The sequence below is a fragment of the Phalacrocorax carbo genome, chromosome 1, assembly GCF_963921805.1.
Source record: "Phalacrocorax carbo chromosome 1, bPhaCar2.1, whole genome shotgun sequence".
Classification (NCBI taxonomy): Eukaryota; Metazoa; Chordata; class Aves; order Suliformes; family Phalacrocoracidae; genus Phalacrocorax; species Phalacrocorax carbo.
Genome location: NC_087513.1, coordinates 115,490,771 through 115,509,551, shown reverse-complemented (window position 1 = coordinate 115,509,551; position 18,781 = coordinate 115,490,771). Strand labels below are relative to the sequence as shown.

Genomic DNA, 18,781 nt, shown 5'->3' with positions numbered 1-18,781 from the left:
ATCAACTTTACAGTAACATGTTTTTTCCCCCCCAAAAAAAAAAATCTGTGTGTGTGTGATTTTTCCAAGTTGTAAAACTTCAAATATTTTCTATTTTAAAACTACTTGGAATTATTTCAATGTGTCAGGAGCATTGAGCATGTTTTAAAAGAATACCTTGTTCTACCACTCTGTCAGATGAAAATCAGTGTCTTGTACAATTCTTTGGAGGTTAGGAGGTGAATTTTTAACCATTTCTATAGCTGAAGGCTTTTTTCCTAACGTGCTCCTTTGCTGTCATCAAAGGGTGGCATGAAGAAAATCTGGAAATACTTAATTTCTTAATATCACTGGCATCATTGCAACCGTCAGAGATATGATGAATCTTTGCGGTCCATAACTGGGATTAGCAGCACTCGGGGAAATCATTATAAAATCATAAAATTCCTGTATTTATTATAAAAGCTGTTAGCCACCTAGCTCCAGCTCCTGGTCAGTCCTCCCAGTTGTAAGAGGCCCAGGTTGCCAGAAGGGTTGCTGTGGCTTTTAAGGGGTCTTCTACAGCTATACAACCTCCACTCCCCGCCACTCCCCTCCACTCCCCTCTCTCTTGCAGTGCTCTCCTTAATGGGTTTCACAGGGATGTGTACGAGGTCCCAAATTTCAAAACAGGTTCAGGAAAGTAATTATTTTGTTTGGGCGAGTATATCTTCTTCAAAAAAATCAAATTACTATTTATAGATTGATGACTGTTTATAGATTAATGACTTAGGGTTGTTGTACATTTGTTCCCCTCTTTTCCAGCAATGTTCTAAAATATTTACGTCTGTTTGGCAGCCAGAAAAAAAAATATAGCCCTGTTTATGAGCTTCTAAAGCGAGTTGTGTGGCAGCCTGGCATGTTTTGTATCCGGGGGGAGTTACAACCTGGTGGTTCCCAAACCAAATTCCTCCAGGGATCACTTTGTTTCCTGTGCTGCTTGTGGCAATGCTTCCCGCTCCCCAAAATCTCATCTTTTCTGTTAAGAAGCCGGCTGAGGACAGCCAGCTGTGCCGTGTTGGTTTCGTCCTGCCGACCTGGGAGGGAGACTCCCAAAAGACGGACTTGCCCATAAGCTACCGGGTCCAGAGGTCCGCTCTGGGATCGGGAGTTGCAATGTGATCTTACCTAGTGGGGCTTTTTCATTGGCATTTATGCACACCGGTACGTATTCTCCTGCTCCATGTCGTTTGAAAGTAGCTTTTTTTTTTTAGTTACTTGAGTTTAGTCATAACTGCATTGGGATTAGTGGCCTTGGCAGGAACCTTCCCAGATGTTTTGGATCAGTCGTAGTGAACGCTTGAAAATACCCAACTGAATCCCTCTTACAAATAGAGCTTTCATCTTAGATTAGTATTATTCTGAGCAGTTTGTTCTGTGGGCTCCCAGTCCTGTAAATAAGAGAAGTCATGGCTGGCTTTTGACTATTTGATTTAATGTCCTTGATACCAGGAAAGTGTTCAATAGCAGAGGAGACAAAAAGAAAATAATGTAAGCGGTAAGGTATCTATACTCCCCGCATCTCGCTCATGAAACCCCGCCACTCATCCACCATTGCAAGTAACTGGTTTTCTGTGACAAAACCCTAACGCGTTGCTAGCGCCTTCCTGCTGGCAGAGTCCTCTCTGCAGCTGGCATACGTGCCAAAGGAGCCCAAGAAGCTTTCCTGTATTTTCAAGACTTGTTGAGAGTTATTGTTTCAGTGAAAAAGAGACTTTTAAATTACCGTTATACGGAGGATTCCGAGGGGGGCGCCTGAACAGGACCTTTGATTATGGTGCTTATAATATTGTCATTTCCCCTCTAAGAGTGAGGGAAAATGAGGCATAGGAAGTAATTAACGCAGAAGAGACTCCATTTTATTCTACCTACTGTTGAATGCTGTTCTCTGCTGTAATTGGCCATTTTCTTTTTTAGCTGAGAAAACAGTTGATAGGGTCAGTGCTCTTCTGAGTTCTCGCAACAGCACCTGGGGATCTGCTGGGTTCATTTCTTGCGGCTGAAGTTGAATGAACTTACTGGAGAAAGATGAAAGAATACAGGAACAAAACAAAGGGTCTCTATATTTATGTATCTACTCTAAAGAATTTATTCAAGAATTATGAGATAGGAACACCCATGGAGGTTGCAAATGTGTGAAAACATTTTATCTTTCTTCTAAACTGTTTATTTCTGGAAGTTTGATAGCACACGTGCCTTTCTAAGGGGAAAATCCGTTCTCTATCAAAGGACACACACAGCAGAATGAAGCTAAAATGTTTATTTTGCGGCCGTATCGCTGTCCTGATTAACGGAAATTTATCTTATGTGTTGTGAGAGTTGCTAATGCCATTATAGTCCTTGACGTGCTATTGCAGTTTGCTTGAACAGGAGCGTGAGAGGAAGCAAAGCACGGGCACTTGGTGCTGTGTGGACATGGCTCCTGCGCTGGCAGGTGGGCTGTGCTCCCCAGGGTGTGGGGCAGGCGCTGCTCTGCAGGTGCTGCTCTGCCCTGGGGTGCTGACACCGCTCCAGGCCTGCCCTGCGCCCACCGGTGGGTTCTCCCGAATCTCCTGAATATGCCACAAACCTATTCCCTTATTTTGTTTTTGTATTTTCCTGTTTTGCGACATGTGAGGGTCACAGGCAAAAGCCACCAGGGAGCTGGAATTTAGCTGTTGTACTGGAAGGTCTTAGAGCAGGGTGAGCCTGATACACACAAAATGTTTTAAAATACTCCAGTGACATTTCCTGATTATTTTATCTCTCTGTCCCCCTCTCCACCACCCCACAAACCCTTGTGCTCCGTTGTGGGTTTTGCAAATGTCAGGAGGGGACCACTGTCCGTATGGCTGCAGGATGGGGTGTCTGTGGTGGGCAGCCCCTGCTGCAGAGGTGACCCCGGGGGGCCAGTGAGCACCTGGTCCCCAACTCCATGCCAGAGGTGGGGGCCCAGTGGGCACAGGGAGCTGGAGCTGCTGCTTTTGGCAGCGCTGATGTCCTGCCTTGGCGCAGCTCTTGCTCCTGCTCAGCACCGACAACTGTGAGAGCCAGGTCTGGCCTGATAGGAGCAGAAAGCGGAGGACACCGGTCACCATGGGCAGCAAGGCCTCCCTGCCAGCAGATGGGAGGATTTCCTGGCTGCCAGTGCCCTCCCAAGCCCGTGCACTCTGGCACGCCAGTCTTGGAGGAAGATGCAACAAATTGCATCCGCCTGCCTGCCTGTTATCTGTGTGCGAGTCAGGAGTCACCAAGAGCACAAGCTTGCACCTTCCCTCTGGCTGTTCCTGTCCTTGCCCACCATCTCAGGATGCTGGGTGATGGGGCGGCGGTGGCCCGGGGCGGCGGTGGCCCAGGGCGCCTGCGGGCTGCCCCCTCCTTGCCACCCAGCCCCGGCTGCCCACACATGCTGGGGGCGCAACTGTGCCTCCCCCAAACCCACCTGCCCCACTGCGTCAAGGGCTGTGCGTGTCCCCATCCATACTGCGGTGAGTACGGGCTGTACAGCAGCCACAGCGGGGTTGTGTTGAGAATGAGGAAGTTTATAGCAAAAATAGGAAATCTGGCACTTCCTCAAGGAAAAAGAAAAGGTAATTATTGTTTTATTCCAAGGGTTGTGTTTGTAAGAGCAGCTCTCAGCAAGGGCTGAGTAATACAGCCAAGTACTTACAATGCTGCGGTTAAAAATGGGTGCGTGGGGATTTTTTTGCCCTGATAACCAGTTTACAGCTGCCACTCATGTTACCTTGAACGGGTCTGGAGGCACCGCTGTGCAAGTGGTGCGATATTTCACACCACCTCTGCTTTGCCTCTCACCCAAACGACAGCTCCTGCAGTTTGAGGAGTCAACCCATAATTGTCCCTAGTGCAGCGGTCAGTTGTGGGTTTGCAGCTTTGTTTCTTCCTGCTTCTCCCTCCCTCAGCAATGCCCTGCAGCCTTGTTCAGAAAAGGACATTCCACCTCTTTCTTGAGGGATTTTTTTGGAAACTCCACTTTAAATTTTTGCTGCGGATAAATCAGCAGGGTTGGGGGGGTTGTGACACAACCAAAAGGCTCGAGAGCAGGGGTTGTTGCAGCTCTGAAGGCTGGCTTCCAGGTGTTCTTAGAGCTGGTCAGGGGCTCATAAACTGATTTAGGTCAGGAGGACCACCTGAGGGCTGCTGGTCCTACCATGCACTTGGAGGGGGGCCTCGTTCTGAGCTAGATCCAGCTTCAAAACTAGATCATGTTGCTCACAGTCCTGATTTTTCAAAAGACAAACAGACAAAAGGCAGCTCCATTGTGACTGAACCTACCAAGATTTCCTACAGACTTTTACCTCCCTTCTTGTTGACTTTACTGTATGAAGAAGATGTGAGCTCGTGTTGATGCTTTCAAGCTCTCGCTACCCCAGGAGAAGAGTGACTGGGCAGTACCATCGTGTCTTTGGGTCTTAAACATACATGGTCTTAAATATCCAACAGTCTTAAAAAAGAAGCTGTGGAGTTGGATAAGGCTGGGTCAGCACTCACCCTGTGGCTGGCATGCCGGTGATCTTCTACAGCTGTAATTACTCTGCAACAGGGATTGTTAATGCATAGTCACTAATGCACACCCTGCCTCCCTGGGTGCATATTCTCAGGTGTCCTGGGCATTTGAAGGCATGTTCCTGGCATCTGATGCCTGCCCAGGCTGTAACTAGGATGTCACCAGAGCTGTTTGTAACATCAGCCTGGGATGATATGCTCCTGTTCCATAGATGCAAATATTCTCTTTCTCCACAAGAAGCCGGAAGTCTTGCCATTTTCTACATTGCTGGAAAAGGAGTTTTTACTACAGTACTGGGCCAACCACATGTTTGGGCTGTGTTTTTTTTTTTCTTCCAGAAACAAGAACATGAGTAAAAAACCTCAGTCCCTTAATGCTAAAGGAGATCCCTGGAAGACTAGGTTTGCCTGGGGCATCTCAGAGTGCCTGGACCAAGGGTGACCACTGTGGGCCAGCCACCCAGGGGTTCTGTTGGGGCAGCAGTGCTCGGGGGCTGGCAGGAGCCCCACTTTCTCTTCATCTCTAAAAGGGACACTTGGCAACAGAGTGGGGAGCACCCTCAGCGCCGCTGAAACCGTAGGGTGAGATGCACCAGCAGATGGGGTATTTTGGGCACAGGCCCGGCCAGTGTGGTGTGCTGGTGAGGGGCTCTGTGCGCTGCAAATGCAGAGGGGCTGAGCCGCGCTCCTTGGCAGGGTCTCCCTGTTGCTTTTGTTCTCCCAAGCTGCAACCAAGCTTTTTGGTGCCTGAACCCGCACCTCCTCTGACAGCAACAGCACTGCTGCCTCAGTGGTGCTTTGCAGGGCTCGTTCCAAAGCTCACTGGAGAGTGCCCCCTGTTTGATTCACAGGGCCTGGGCGGGCTTTGGGAGCCCAAGAAAACCCACTGCAGACAACGTCACAGGCAATGTGAAATCCCGTCTTGGCCCATGCTTGAATTCTCCATCGCTCAGCCTTGCAAAAAAGGATGTTTGTGGTCATTTACCTCACATGCTTCCCAAACTGCAGATGAAGCCAACAGGATGGTTTCCACATCTGGTTTTGATCCTTCGCTCCTTGCTCGCACGCACAAGATTTTGCTTTCCCAGGTTGCTCCAGACTCTACCCTCCCCCCAGCTCGCCCCCAGCCCTGCCCGCACCTTCCTTCCCTGCTGCCCCCTCCCTCCGGCCGCCCGGGCACCAGCGTGCCGACCTGCTGATCACAGGTGCCGCCTGCAAAATCGCTGGGGTGACGTCGGTGATTTTTGTCTGCAGTGTCACACAGGCGTTAGGCACACCACACCTGAGCGGCTGCTGATAAAAGGTGCGAGTTTCAGAAGGATTTATTTACTGCTTCCTGAAACCCCAGCCAGGGATTCCTGGTGGGAAACTCTGGGTTATTTTAAAGGCAGGAGTGGGGAGTTAAAACAGCCACACCAGCACTGCGCACCGCCATCCAGCAAGTTTAGGTGTTAATGCTGGGTCATACCATTTTCATTTTATGCACGTAGCATAAATCTAATAGTTAAGGCTAAACAACTTGCAAGCTTTCCTTTGTCATATTTTCTTCTTAGGCTGCTTTGCTGTGCCCTTACAGGGATTTTACTGCTGAAACTTCATCCTCCTGCTAGCACTGAATGCCCTCCCCATAGTGTTGCTACTGCCCTATGGCACCCTCTTCAATGGTATTTCTGCCCTTAGCCTGGAAATGAAGTCGATACCAGCTAAGGCGTTCCTGCTTCTTATTTTTTTCAGCCTACACATCCCACTAATAACCAGCCAAATCCAATTGCTTCTTACCATTGCTGGTGTTACAGTAAAGCACACCTGCCATTGAAACCAGCCTGGCTCACTGTACACTGGTTCTCTTTAAGTGGCATACGTTCTGTTTTCCCATAAAATTACGATTTGTGTGGGCTTGGGTCAGGTAAGTACATTCCCCATTAATTTTCTGTTTTCTACGCTGGATGCTTTTTTTGCAGAGGGTGTCATTTTGGAAAGATCAAAATAATTCAGTGTCTGTTGCTTTGGTTTTTCGTTGTTTTCACTCTAACTTTCAGAGGACTGTGAACAGTGAACATTTGGGAACGAAGAGAACTGGTAATTGATAGCTTTCCCCAATTAGGCCTGGAAAGTTTATACAAAAAGAACAAAATAGCAACCCAAACTCAGGCTATGAACAATTCAGTCAGGGGAAGAGCTCCTGAGTGAAGCTCGACCTCCTGGTCTGGAGCAAAAGCTCCTTTCCCTGCCCTGCTGAGTTACTCCTGGTGCTGGGGCTCATGATATGGCTTTGCCACCATGTTTGAGGATACACTTAAAACAAGCATGAGTTATTAAGCACATTTTTTTTTCTCAAAATACATTCCCAGAGGCTGTGAAATGCTCCATATTGGGAAGCAGGCTCTTCTCTGGCACCCGTGGAAATCTTTTACTGCCTGCCTGCAGCCTGTGGCGGAGAGAATCAGGTCTGTTAAGTCATTTACAGGCAAACATGCAAAGGTAACAGAAAAATAAGTTGCTAATCTTCACTTTAATGCAAAGGATTTTTTCCTCCAGGGTTGTAAAAGTAGAGGAGAGAACTGGGAGTTGGGAAAACTGAAGTACTTTGCAGTTTTCCTCCAAGGAAGGGACTAACCTTGAAGTTACAGGCTGGTTTCTGCTGATCCACTGCCACTTTGGTTGCTTCATCACAAGCAGTGAACACCCATTTTCAGCTGGGAACCCCAAAGCAGGGCTGTCAAATGGAAGACGTGCATGGATGAAGTGAACAACAGGGAAAGGAGCAGTGGTGCCCAGTGACAGGACCAGAGGCAACGGGCACAGACTGAAACTCAGGAGGTTCCCTCTGAACATCAGGAGACTCTTTTTCTCTGTGAGGGTGACCAAGCACTGGCACGGGTTGCCCAGGGAGGTCACAGAGTCTCCATCCCTGGAGATACTCAAAAGCTGTCTGGACACGGTCCTGGACAGCCTGCTGTAGGTGGCCCTGCTTGAGCAAGGGGGTTGGACCAGAGGACCTCCAGAGGTGCCTTCCAACCTTAACCAGTCTGTGGTTCTGTGGCCACCCCTAGGACATACTAATTTTACCTAGGCTTGAGCAAAGTGACAGTCTGGTGGAAAAGACTAACTCCTGGGTTTTGTTATGATGTCAGCTTTGGGACTAAAACCCATGGAGGCTTACAGATAAAGAATGAAGACAGAAAATACACAAATTTAAGTGAGTATAAACATTAACTGCCAGACAGATAACTTCCAAAAATAGACCAGTTGGAGATCAGCTGGCCTGTGGGCCCCAGGCTCTTCAGGAGGGAGTTTCACTGGGGCTCTCAGTTTTGGGGAGACAACCAGAGCAGGGCCCTGCGCTGGGGAAGAGGAAGGCCCTGGGAGCCCCTGCCCTCAGCCCTGCTTGCTGTGCGGTGGAGTCCAGTCCACTCTCTGCAATCAAATGACAGCCTCTTCAGAGGGTCAATGAGAGGAAGGGGATCAAATTTTTACTAGTGTGGTCTGTCAGGAGGGGTATTTTGGGGATGTAGGTCAGACTCCCTTTCTTTCTGACCGGGAAATGGGTGGCACCTGCCCCCGTGACTCAGGAGGAAGGAGCCAGCTCCTGACCAGAGCTGTCCCACACCTACCCATAAGGCCGGCAAAAGGAAAAAAAACACCTTCTTCCACCCTCAGGACAAAGGCACAGGGTTTTTCCAGCCCAAAACCTATTCATCAATATCGTGCAGTGGCACAGGCTGTGATGATTTTCTATTGGAAAGGGGGAGAGTCAAGTCCCAGTGGGCATGCAGCCAGACTCCTGGGCTGCGCCGAGCCGTTTCATGAAGTTTCCCAGTGCCACGGGTGACCTAAACTCCCCGGCCGCCTCTTCAGCCTCTCTTCCTTCCGCTGATAGGATGCTAATTGCTGCTAAGATTTTTCCAGTTAAGCACAGGCTTGCGCCTTAGTCATTTGAGCAAGCCCCCTTCCTCCCTTTAAAGTTTTCCCATGCTTAATTTGACTTTGTATCGGTAGGAAATGACAAGTCATGTCAGTTTTTGTCTTTCCAAATGTTTCATACTACTTCACTCTACCTAGACACACAGCGTCTGAGCGGGAAAGCACAATGAACTCATGAAGTATTACCAATAGGAAGTGACATTTTTCCTCCTTTTGTTCAGTAAATTCCCTATGGAGCGCAGACATGGAGTGGAGACATTTTATTTAAAGGCAGGAAGGTTGCATTTTCAACTTGAGCTACATTTCTGGTTTCATTTTCTGACTGAAACCAAATCTGACTAGTCTGAACAATTTTCAAGCGAAAATTGGGAATGTATAAAAAATCTTGAGAATTTAACCTTCAGTCAAGTGCTGACTCTAAGCCATGATTTAATATCGGAAAAATTAACACAGCATTTCATTTAGGGAGTAAGTGTTCTTAGTACGTGTCAACTTCAAGTGTCTTTTATGAAAGCAGCCATTTTCAACTTGTGCTTCACAAATTTGCCAGCATGGGTAGCAGCACTTACATCTCGGGCAGGTATCTTCTGGTGGCTGAACGGTGACCTTTTCCTTAACAACGGAGGATGGAAGGTCTTGAATGCAGATTCATTTCTGCCATTATGTCCATGCTTCAGCAGCGCTTCTCTTCCTAGGGCTAGCCTTATCTGGTGGCTATGTGCTTTAAAAAAGAAGCTGTAGGCTTGAGAGGTATTGTGAAATCTCTGCACACCCAAGTGTGCCTGACTTCAGGTGCCGTTACATCACCATCAAGAGGACTGCTACTAAGGAAACTCAGTCTCAAACCCTGAACATTTTCACTGAAATACTGGGCACTTTTTCGCAGCTTAGTGTCCAGGCCTTCCAGCCCAGAGAGGGACCCTTCTTTCATGTCTCTCTTCTAAGTATTTGCATCAGCTGGACTCAAGTGAGCAGAGTATAAACCCCCTTCTAATCAGGGTCACCGTTACTGAAGGAACGGGATTTATTAGGGAAAGGTTGGCTTAATGAAACAGCAGAAAATCTTCAAGAACCTGTGTTTCATTTTGCTTCATCCTGCTCGCTCTCTTAAGAATACTCATATTTCTCATCAATAGAGCACTCTCACGTAATTCACGAGCTGCGACACACGAACAGGTTACAAGCGCCACATCCTAATGCGGGAGTTTCTCCGTGTTATGCTGCTTAAATATTTTTGTCCTGTTTTAATATTCCTTAACCTGCACATGGCGACTGATCCCAAATTACAGTGAAAAGTAAGCCATAACATAAAACCACGAAAGACTGAAAATGTGTTTTTCACAGAACAATGTATAGGCAGTCAAGGGTTTGAAACTTTCCTTTTATTGCATATCTTTCTTCTTACTTTACAAATACTTATATGCACTGATACAAATGTTCCTTCACAGAAGGTACATTTTTTTTTTTAAAAAAAGGGCTAGGGCATCATCCAAAATAAGCCATTTATTGTTCATTGATATAAAACGTATTCATGTTTCTTGGAGGTGTCATATCCAAACCACTGTTCATCCAAATTTCTTGCATGATCTGCTCCCTGCGCTCTATCCTTTCGGCCAGTTCTGCCGCCTCTGTTGAATTATAACCTGAGTAAGACGGTCTGTAAAGTCCCGCTATCTCATCCTGGACGTCCGAATCGGAGGAATCTTCCTCCTCCTCCTCATTTTCACTGGTCTCATATGCTCTGTCACTTTCTGGCACTAACTGATCCTTCTTTCTGTGCAATTTCTGGAAGTCATTTGAGCATGACACGCGAATCACCAAAGCACACAGCGTGAATAATAATCCCACACAAACGCTGGATACAAACAGGAGGGCAGTTCTTTCAGGGTGATCTGAAATCAGAAAGCCAGTCCTTAAACATTTTACAAACTCTGCCAAAGCCTAGCTACAAAAAAAGTCTGCTGCCATTTCTGAAGCTCCCCGCATTAAGTGGCCATAATGGTGGGGGTACCTGGGAGGCTCTGTCATGCACCAAAAGCACCCTCACTTGCTGTCTGAATACTGCCGCCTCTGCCTCTTCAAATCACTGTGGAAAAATCTCAGCCTCTTAATAACATTCTAAAATAACAACATTATCCCATCGTTTTATCAGCAGTTTGCTAGCATTGCCAACGAGCTACCAGAAGCAGACCCTTTTTTTTTCTCCCAGCCATCCTGCCAAGACAGGCCTTACCCTCATGAAGGGGGGCATGGGAAGAGCAAGTCCAGGCTCCCCAGAGCTACAGCAGCATCTCCAGGCCAGGCCGGGTTGGCAGCATTTTTCTTCCTCAACATAGTCTGAGACGACTTCTCAGCATAGCAACAAGTGAGACAGATGTGGAAAAGGCCTTTCTCAATGGGTTGTAAAATCCTACCCTGGCTGCTTGGGGTGCTGCTGGGAGGTCTTGAGGTGGGTCTGAGGGCTTGGGGACAGCTGCTGGGGTAAGCCAGGTGCCACCGGCAGGGACAGTCAGCAGGCTGCAGCCACCCTTAGTGTGGGTGGGGGAAGCCCTTGCAAAGGCTGCACGATGATGCTCGACAGCTGTGTGGCTCTTGGTGTTTTCTAGATCAGCAGCCTTAGCTCCAGAATCACTTCTCAACATCAGCCTTTGCTCACTTCTAAAATCCATGATGTCCTGTGGTGTTGTTAGACATCTGGTAGTCACTGATTTATTTGCCTAAACAAAATTTGCCTTAGTGCTGCTAAGTCACAAAACCTGCCATGCCCCATATCAGAGACAGCTGGGTTTGGTGGTTTTTTTTAATGCTCCTCAATGATCCTTGTACGTATGCACACCAATATTTCCAAAAATGGATGTCTCCAGTGCTGCTCCCAGATCAGGATCAGGTTTTCAAAAACAGTGAACAACCGACAGTCCCCATTGAAAATATTCATTTAAAAAAAAATCTTGGCGGCAGTCTCTAAAAGAGTTTGGATCCTTCAAGATGGAAAATATTCTATAAATATCAATTATGATGCAATTGTCCCATCCACAAGACCGTGATTATATTGTAATAATAACATTACTATGAATGTGGTATAACCAGTTGTGACCTTCTGAGGTGATCCTCATTTTTCCCAAAATGCCACAATCTAATGAACCAAAGAATCTCAGCCTCATTTTCCTACCTCTAATGTATGCAAATGTAGCCAAGGAGTTGCTAACAAAAGTTCCATCTTTCTTTGGAAGTCTTGATTCCTTTGGATCAAGGTCAATACCTGTGACATGAAGAGGGAAAGCAAATTCAATCATATCATAGATGATGAAGCTGAGAAGCTGATACTCACCTAATAACTTTTGCACTAACAAACAGGTCTCTCTAAAACACAGGCAGGCCAGTACTATGCCGTAAGAAACTTACAGAGCATTAGACCAAGCAATGTTTAATTTAAAAAAAAATATTGAAATGAAGTATAAATAACAAAGTATTGAAAATATTGAATATCTAGAAAATTGCAAAATTACTTAAAAGAATCTATTACTAAGTGAAACCCCTTGCTGATTCCCATTAAGCTTTCTGAAATAATTTATTTCCATTAAGCTTCACAGGTCTCAAATGGACTTCCCAGTCCAATCATCGCAGTACACTCCTGTTATTGATGACAGCGAATATGGATCAGCCATATCATTAATTTGATTTGCCTTTGCGAAGGGCAGGTGTTGGCATAACTCTTAAAAGACTCTTCACCCTGAAACAACTGCAGTTTCACTTTTACTCTTCCCTCAGTTCAACCAAAGTTAGAAGGCAGCACGCTGGTTATGGGTAGGTCTGGATGGGTCACTCATTTTGCAGCAGCGCTGTGACAGCAGGACCGTGCTCGCGTGGGTCTCGTCCTGCTCCCAGCCCATCACACCGCCCTCCATGGGGAAGAGCAGCTACTTCAGCAGGGTTTCCATTACCTCGTCCCGCCCCCCCCAGACCAAGCTCTGCAGTGGGAAAATGTCCTGTTTCAATCAAAGACAAAGGACAACGGCAAACCATATTTTTTTGATGGTTCGTACCATCGTTCTGCTTGACGGAAGACTTGTTATCAGTGGCCAGGGGGTTGACAGCCGTGAGGATAAATTTAGGAACTGAAAAGATGAAAGACAAATTATGTACTGTTAGTTTGAGGAACCAGATCCCCAGTTACTTACCAATCCCACTGCTAACCCCGGCTTTATTAACTGGGTTTCCAATGGTGGTACTGAAGGGATTGGAGCAAGTGGCTCCACTGCTCAGAGATCAGAATGAGTGGCTGCATCCAGAGCCAGCGTGAGCAAGTGCCAGCCCTGCCGGTGTGCAACCCTGGCCCCGGTGCTGCAGCCAGCCTGCGCTTCCTCAGTAGCCCAGGGATGCTCCCTCACGCCCAAAGGCCAGGAGCGTTTGCAACGGTGGCGGTGGTGCGGCCCCAGGCAGAGCTGTGCTGCTTATCCCCACCATACCAGCCCCTGCTGGGGCTGCTGCCACTGTGTTGCCTTGACTTTTACTAACCTAGTAATACTCTAACCCTGACAGCTGGCAAATGCAGGTCCCTGCATATGCAGGAGCCCCAGGAGAGAGGCTGTGCTGTGACGTGTCCTTCTCCCTCCACCACCACCCACATCCCACACTGGGATGCTGTGGCATGAGAGTGGCAATAAGGCCGCTGCTCACGAGGTTACCACTGGGTGGGGAGAAAAAGGAGGTGGGAAGGAGAATAAAGTAACTGGGAAGAGGACTGAAAGGAAGATTGGGTGGGCAGGGAAGGGAGAAAAGGGCAAGTGAGGCAGGCAGAGTGAGCCTGAGGGATGGGATGCACAGGAAAAGAGTCAATAATTTTCACCTCAAGATCAGCAAAACACCAAAGGGGACAGATAATGAATGCTTTCGTCTCTTGCTAAAGGCTACTAAGGGCAGCTCTGGACCTGTGACCAGATTCACACACTTGGCCCTGTGTCCCCGTAGAGCTCCAGGAACATCAATGCAGCTGCATACAGTGGGGGGTCCTGCCCCCTTGTTTTCTGCCCCTCCTTTTTTTCTACTCCACAAGGGGTGTGCCAACCAGTGGATAGGAGATAAAATTGGCCAACAACTGGACTACAGTCAGATGCTAAACTGTGTCTAGATACTGTTTTTCCATGAAGATAATTCACTGTATTCCTGAGATAACTATTTGTTTAAAGTCTTGGGCGACACCCCCTTCACAGCCTCTGGGACAAATGGTCACCAAGGAGGAAGGTGCTCAGGATGGGAAGAAATGCACTGGGTGGGAGTGGGCTGCGTACTTCTCATTTCATTAATTCTTCCTTTGATAAGTTTTCTTAAAATAATTAGAAGAGCTAAAAGCAGGTGCATCATGCAGACATTGAGAGTTCACTTACTCTGTGTTAGATGAATGGGCCCTTCAGCTACCCAGATCTTGGCACCTGTTCCCTGCACTATGTGAAGGCAGATTGATTGATTTTCAGACTGATGTGAAAGGGGGGGGAAAAAGAAGAAATTTCAAGTATGAAGCTCACCTCTATTCCACAAAGAAACATTTGCCAATAAATAGTGTTAAGGAAAGTTAAATGAAACAGAGGAGACTGAGCTTTGGGCCGCAGCATAGTTTTCGTTTGAAAAATAACTAAAAATAGCATGTCTTTCTGAGCAGAACTTTTCTTTGTGTGTGGGCTCAAAGTCATAGCTGTTTCCTTTCCTGACGAAGGAATTTTTTGGGACTTTTAGCTCCTGTTTGCAATAGAAGGCCAACAGAGCTAAGGGAGAATGAGCTCATTTCTATTTTGGCTTGCACCTCGTCGTGATTCTGAACCGTTTTCCAGCAGCAGAGTGTTTTTGTTAGTGCATGAGGCAGAGAGTGACCAGGTTGGTCTGCTTTCAGACTGCAGTTTGAATTTGCAGGCCTGGCTGTTATGAACAATGTGCATGTGTTACGAACAACATCCTGGGAGGATGCACCATACGCAGCGCCTTTGTGTGACCTGAGGCTCCTGTCGCATGGCCTGGTGCCCATGTGGGGACTCCTTCATCTGTGCTGATGTCCCTCCTGCTCCCCTCCCAGGGGGAACTTCCCATGGCTTTGCTCGCTACAGGACTGAATCCTTTCCCCATGTGTTCCTATCAGGTTTGAATGGCTATTTAATATGCCATTCAAATATTTGTTGTAGGGGAATGCTTAATTCAAAATGGCATGGACAAAAAAAAAAGGCTCCTGTTTGCTTGCATTGTTAATTTTCGTTATGGCTTTGCTTCAGACACAAGGACTTCACCTAGGACAGGCTGCATCAGGCCGCTGAACAGAATAACTGGTACTAGCATGAGCAATTTTTATCAAGATAATCACATCTATACTACAACTTGTGCCAGCACTGCTTTGTCAAGTAGGGTTGGAGTCAGTCACCTACTGCAAGTTGCCAAAGGCAGCCCACAGAAGGATTTTGAATGGTATCCAGGGAGCACAGATACAACACAGGGCACTGGGAGCTGTTTCCTGAGCAAGGCTCCTGAAATCCAGCCTCAGCAAGGGCCAGGAGATGTCATGTTGTGCAAACATGAAATGACGCTGAGCAGGTCATCAGGGACACTGAGACTGTGAGAAACCAGCACCTCGTGGCTCCCACTAAGTTTTTACTAGCAGGAATTAACTGCAAAAATAAAAATGCAACCAGACACACTGGCCCTAAACAGTTGCTGATCACTGAGGTGGGAGTATGATTTTTTTCACATTCCTGACCATGATGGAAATCCTTTCAAGTGTAGCACAGCCTTCCGAGAACACGGTCTGCTCTGTTGTGCTCCTGTCACTTCAGTGGGAGGCCTGTTTACCTTATCTTGGGCAACATCAGGTTAGCAGCGATCTTCTAGTGAGGGGAAAGAATGTAAAATGTCATTCTGGAATATGCCCAAACTCTTCCCATGTTCACTAGATGATATGTAAAATAATTAGACCTGCAAATCATTGGCTAATGCTTCAGACTGCACAGCTCAGTAGGATTTGGCAGAAGAAGAAGTCTTCGAAGTGTGCCAGCAACACACAAGAACACTATTTACTACCCACATGTTTTTTGCAAAACCACTTCACTCAATAACAGAATGCATAATCTCACTGCAAGCAAACATACACTGGTTTTCTAGTACACAGATGTGCAAGAAAGAACGATCTGTTACAATTAGCCGCACTGTAATTAAAGAGAATTCCATTAAGTCATTCATAAAGTTACTACAGCATGAAAGCAACTGCACAATAATATAACATATTAGTGCAAAGGCAGATCTTCAGCTCTCTTCAAAAATATAAAGCTGAATTACTGCAATGCCTCTCACCTGACAACTAACTCATGAGGAGACTGAGAAGGAAAATCTCTCATGCCAGCAAGGAAGCAGCCAGGGCTCATTTTCCAATGATCTTCGGGTACACAGTGACCTGGTAATCAATCCTACACTGCTGTTCCCAAAAGCACGTCTCAGATAACCTGTGCCCTTTGACCACTACTTGCTAGAGATGCAGCGAAAGGACTCTGATACGGCCCCATGCAGCTACTGCTGGGACTCCCTACAGACCAGAAAGAGCCAGAAAGGAGGAGGGCCGGCAGCTTTCCAAGCGATGCACAGTAAGCAGAGCGGTAACTTGGTGCAAAAGCTTTTATGCATCCTCTGGTTGAAGCAGAGGTGCCTGAGAGACAACCACCCCTGACCCTCACACTTCCGCCCCACAGCTAGCCAGCAGCAGAAAGCAGAGCCTGAGGAAAGCTGTTCAAAGCTGAAGAAATGCGCAGCCATTCCTAAAAATGTGCAATACCAAAATAAGGCACTACACTTAAGTTCTGCAACCACTTTTCTCTCACCTTCATTGATATTACACTTAGCTGTCCCACGGCCTTTGCTTTTGAGAAAAAGACTTGTAGGGAATTCTGCTTTCCCCAATGTAAATATATTAGTCTATGGTAAAGAATACAGAAAACTTCCCACTTCTCTGAGGAATAAGCTGAAGCAGGCTACAGTCCTGCAAGGGATGTATAAGCTCAGACCTTTACTTTTAGTGAGACTTTGCCCATGAGAAAGGAGATCCCTCTGCAAGGCTGAATGCTGTAGGTGTGCTCATGTGAATCAAGTTTCAGGACTGGGCTTGTACACAGTGCTTCAGTTATGCCGGACTGCTTTACCTGCACTGACTGCAGGCAATGCCACGTTATTTTTCCTAGGTTTGTTGCAGGTGAATTCTGTAGAACAGACTCTCATTCTGATAGTATTTCTCAAAATATTAAAACACATACTTTATATTTTATTGTCAATTGCATTTTTATAGGGGAAAAGACCCTTAATGCCTGAGTTTATATTAGGTCGAGCTCTGCCTACGGGATTGTTCAGGTATTTGGTTGTTCTTGTATGGCTATGTCACAAACTTCTGATGTTAAAAGGAAAGGGAGATTTAGGAAGCCTGTGTGTGCGTGCGCATGTGCGTGTCTCTCCCCGTACGTGTGCACCATTTGGCATTGGTCTGCTTTGCAAACAGAATGATGGCTTTAAAATGATCATGCATTTACTCTTACCACACGCATAGCTGACGTTAAGGTATTTTGTCACTCCAGGCAGGCACGGACTTCCAAATTCCCGGCTAGTGACAATGATTTTGCATCTTTGTTTCCCGGAACACCTTTTTGATAAAACTTCTAGTGCCGTGTAAGACAAACAGTCTGAAAGAAAAATACAAACCATAAATATACAACACTGGTGTTATCAGAAATAGAGCCACTACGTGCACAACTAGAGATACAAATCTGCTATTTATTTCAGATATATGTTTGCCTATGCAAGATTTCAGAATTAAATAACTATTAAGGTTTGTCAATGCAAGGACGTCAGCTGCAATGAGAATGTTAACTTGCAGCAACCTACCTACCTCATGCTGACTCCCAGGTGCATGCCTTGGTTGAAGTAAGATTCATGTCAACCTCCAAATGAGGTGCCAAATATAAGACCTCTATGTTCCCTTCATGATGACTTGGGAAAAATAAGCACATTCAAATAGCTCTCCATCTATTCCATCTCAAGATGAGTGTGCAAGTAAAGGGAGAGGCAATGCTGCTTGCAGGGCTTTCTCTTGGACCCTAGGTTATCGAGACATTTTGATGGAATGCCTAATTTCAGTTCAAGTCAGGTGAGATCAATCTTTGTGTGTCATATCAGCCACAGCCACAGTGAAGTTCAATGTAGTGAAGGTAGCCTTTGATTTTTTATGCCTGTTGCCATGGAGAAGAGGTCAAAACAGGCTCAATATTTAACGAGGGAAACATTTGGCTTCTTCCTCCCATACCAAATTCCAGGCTGTTCTAGTAAGGCTGCAACCACAAGCCAAGTTTGCATGCCTAAAGCAACCTCAACGGCATCTACACTGCACTGCCTTCATTCCCTAATTACATGAAGTAACCCACATCATTTTCAAAGCAGCCTAAACTACCCCGACTCTGTGCAGATGGAGAGTCCAGATTGCTGAACCTCTCCCTGATGACTGAGCAAGAAGCATGCGCCATGTGTGAAAACCTGCCTTGCTAACATCTACACTTGGAGTTGGGTTTTTTTATTTGAGACTTGTGCCTTCTACCACAATTTATAAAATAATAAAAACTTGATTATCAGGATTGTACAGTGAAGCTGAAATTATTTGAGTGGGAAAGTATGTGTGTCAGGCAAACTTTAAAAAAAGAATGTCATTAAATTCCCAGTATCCGCATGTGTTAAACTCCAAGCCACAAAGGAAAAACACCCCTTAGTTTTTGTTTCTAAACAGAAAGTATGCAGAAACGACAAGTGTGGAGTAAGTAATACTTTCCTGAAGCTGTCTGCTTCCAGTCAGTGCCACCTCATGCATTTTGTGACTTTCTGTGGACGGCAGGTATTTCCCACTCAAGCCTTCTGAGGTAGTGACACTCTAGAGGTGTGAAAGCGTTATTTCTCTGGGCATTAAAGCACTCCTCCTTCCTGTAACAAAACTCAAATAAGGATGGCACCTTGTCACCTTCCAACTGCTGAAGCTCATTTGTGCCTCTTCAGAGGAAGAACAGTGTTCGCAAAGGCACTCCAGAAGTTTCCCAAATCAGTCTTGTTTGGAAAGAAACGGGAGGTTTGAGACTGGGGTTCTTGACAAAGAAGATTCACCTTTAATACGTGAAAATGGGGCAGATTTGTGATTTTGAGAGTTAATCCCCTGACGCCAGCACTACACAAACCATATACTTGAGCAGAGCCAGTAGGAGATACTGGGCTGATTTGTTTGTTTGGCAAAGGGCTCATGGGTTATCTTTGGACATGGATTTTTAGGTGAGCAACTCTT

General features: G+C 46.4%; 1 protein-coding gene across 4 annotated transcripts in view; it reads right to left on the bottom strand.

Annotated features, from left to right (window-relative positions):
* Positions 1-9,779: 9,779 nt before the first annotated feature.
* Positions 9,780-18,781, bottom strand: part of EVA1C (eva-1 homolog C) — a 42,366-nt gene continuing 33,364 nt past the window's right edge. For 3 of the 4 annotated variants that reach the window (XM_064470696.1, XM_064470720.1, XM_064470711.1), the window contains exons 5-8: positions 17,001-17,144; positions 12,492-12,563; positions 11,618-11,707; positions 9,783-10,340 (exon numbers count right to left, since the gene is read on the bottom strand). In XM_064470696.1, the coding sequence (XP_064326766.1) occupies positions 9,952-10,340; positions 11,618-11,707; positions 12,492-12,563; positions 17,001-17,144 (695 nt within the window). In that variant the 3' untranslated portion in view covers positions 9,783-9,951. Of the gene's footprint in view, positions 10,341-11,617; positions 11,708-12,491; positions 12,564-17,000; positions 17,145-18,781 lie in introns of all 4 variants that reach the window. The other variant, XM_064470704.1, reaches the window with a different exon arrangement.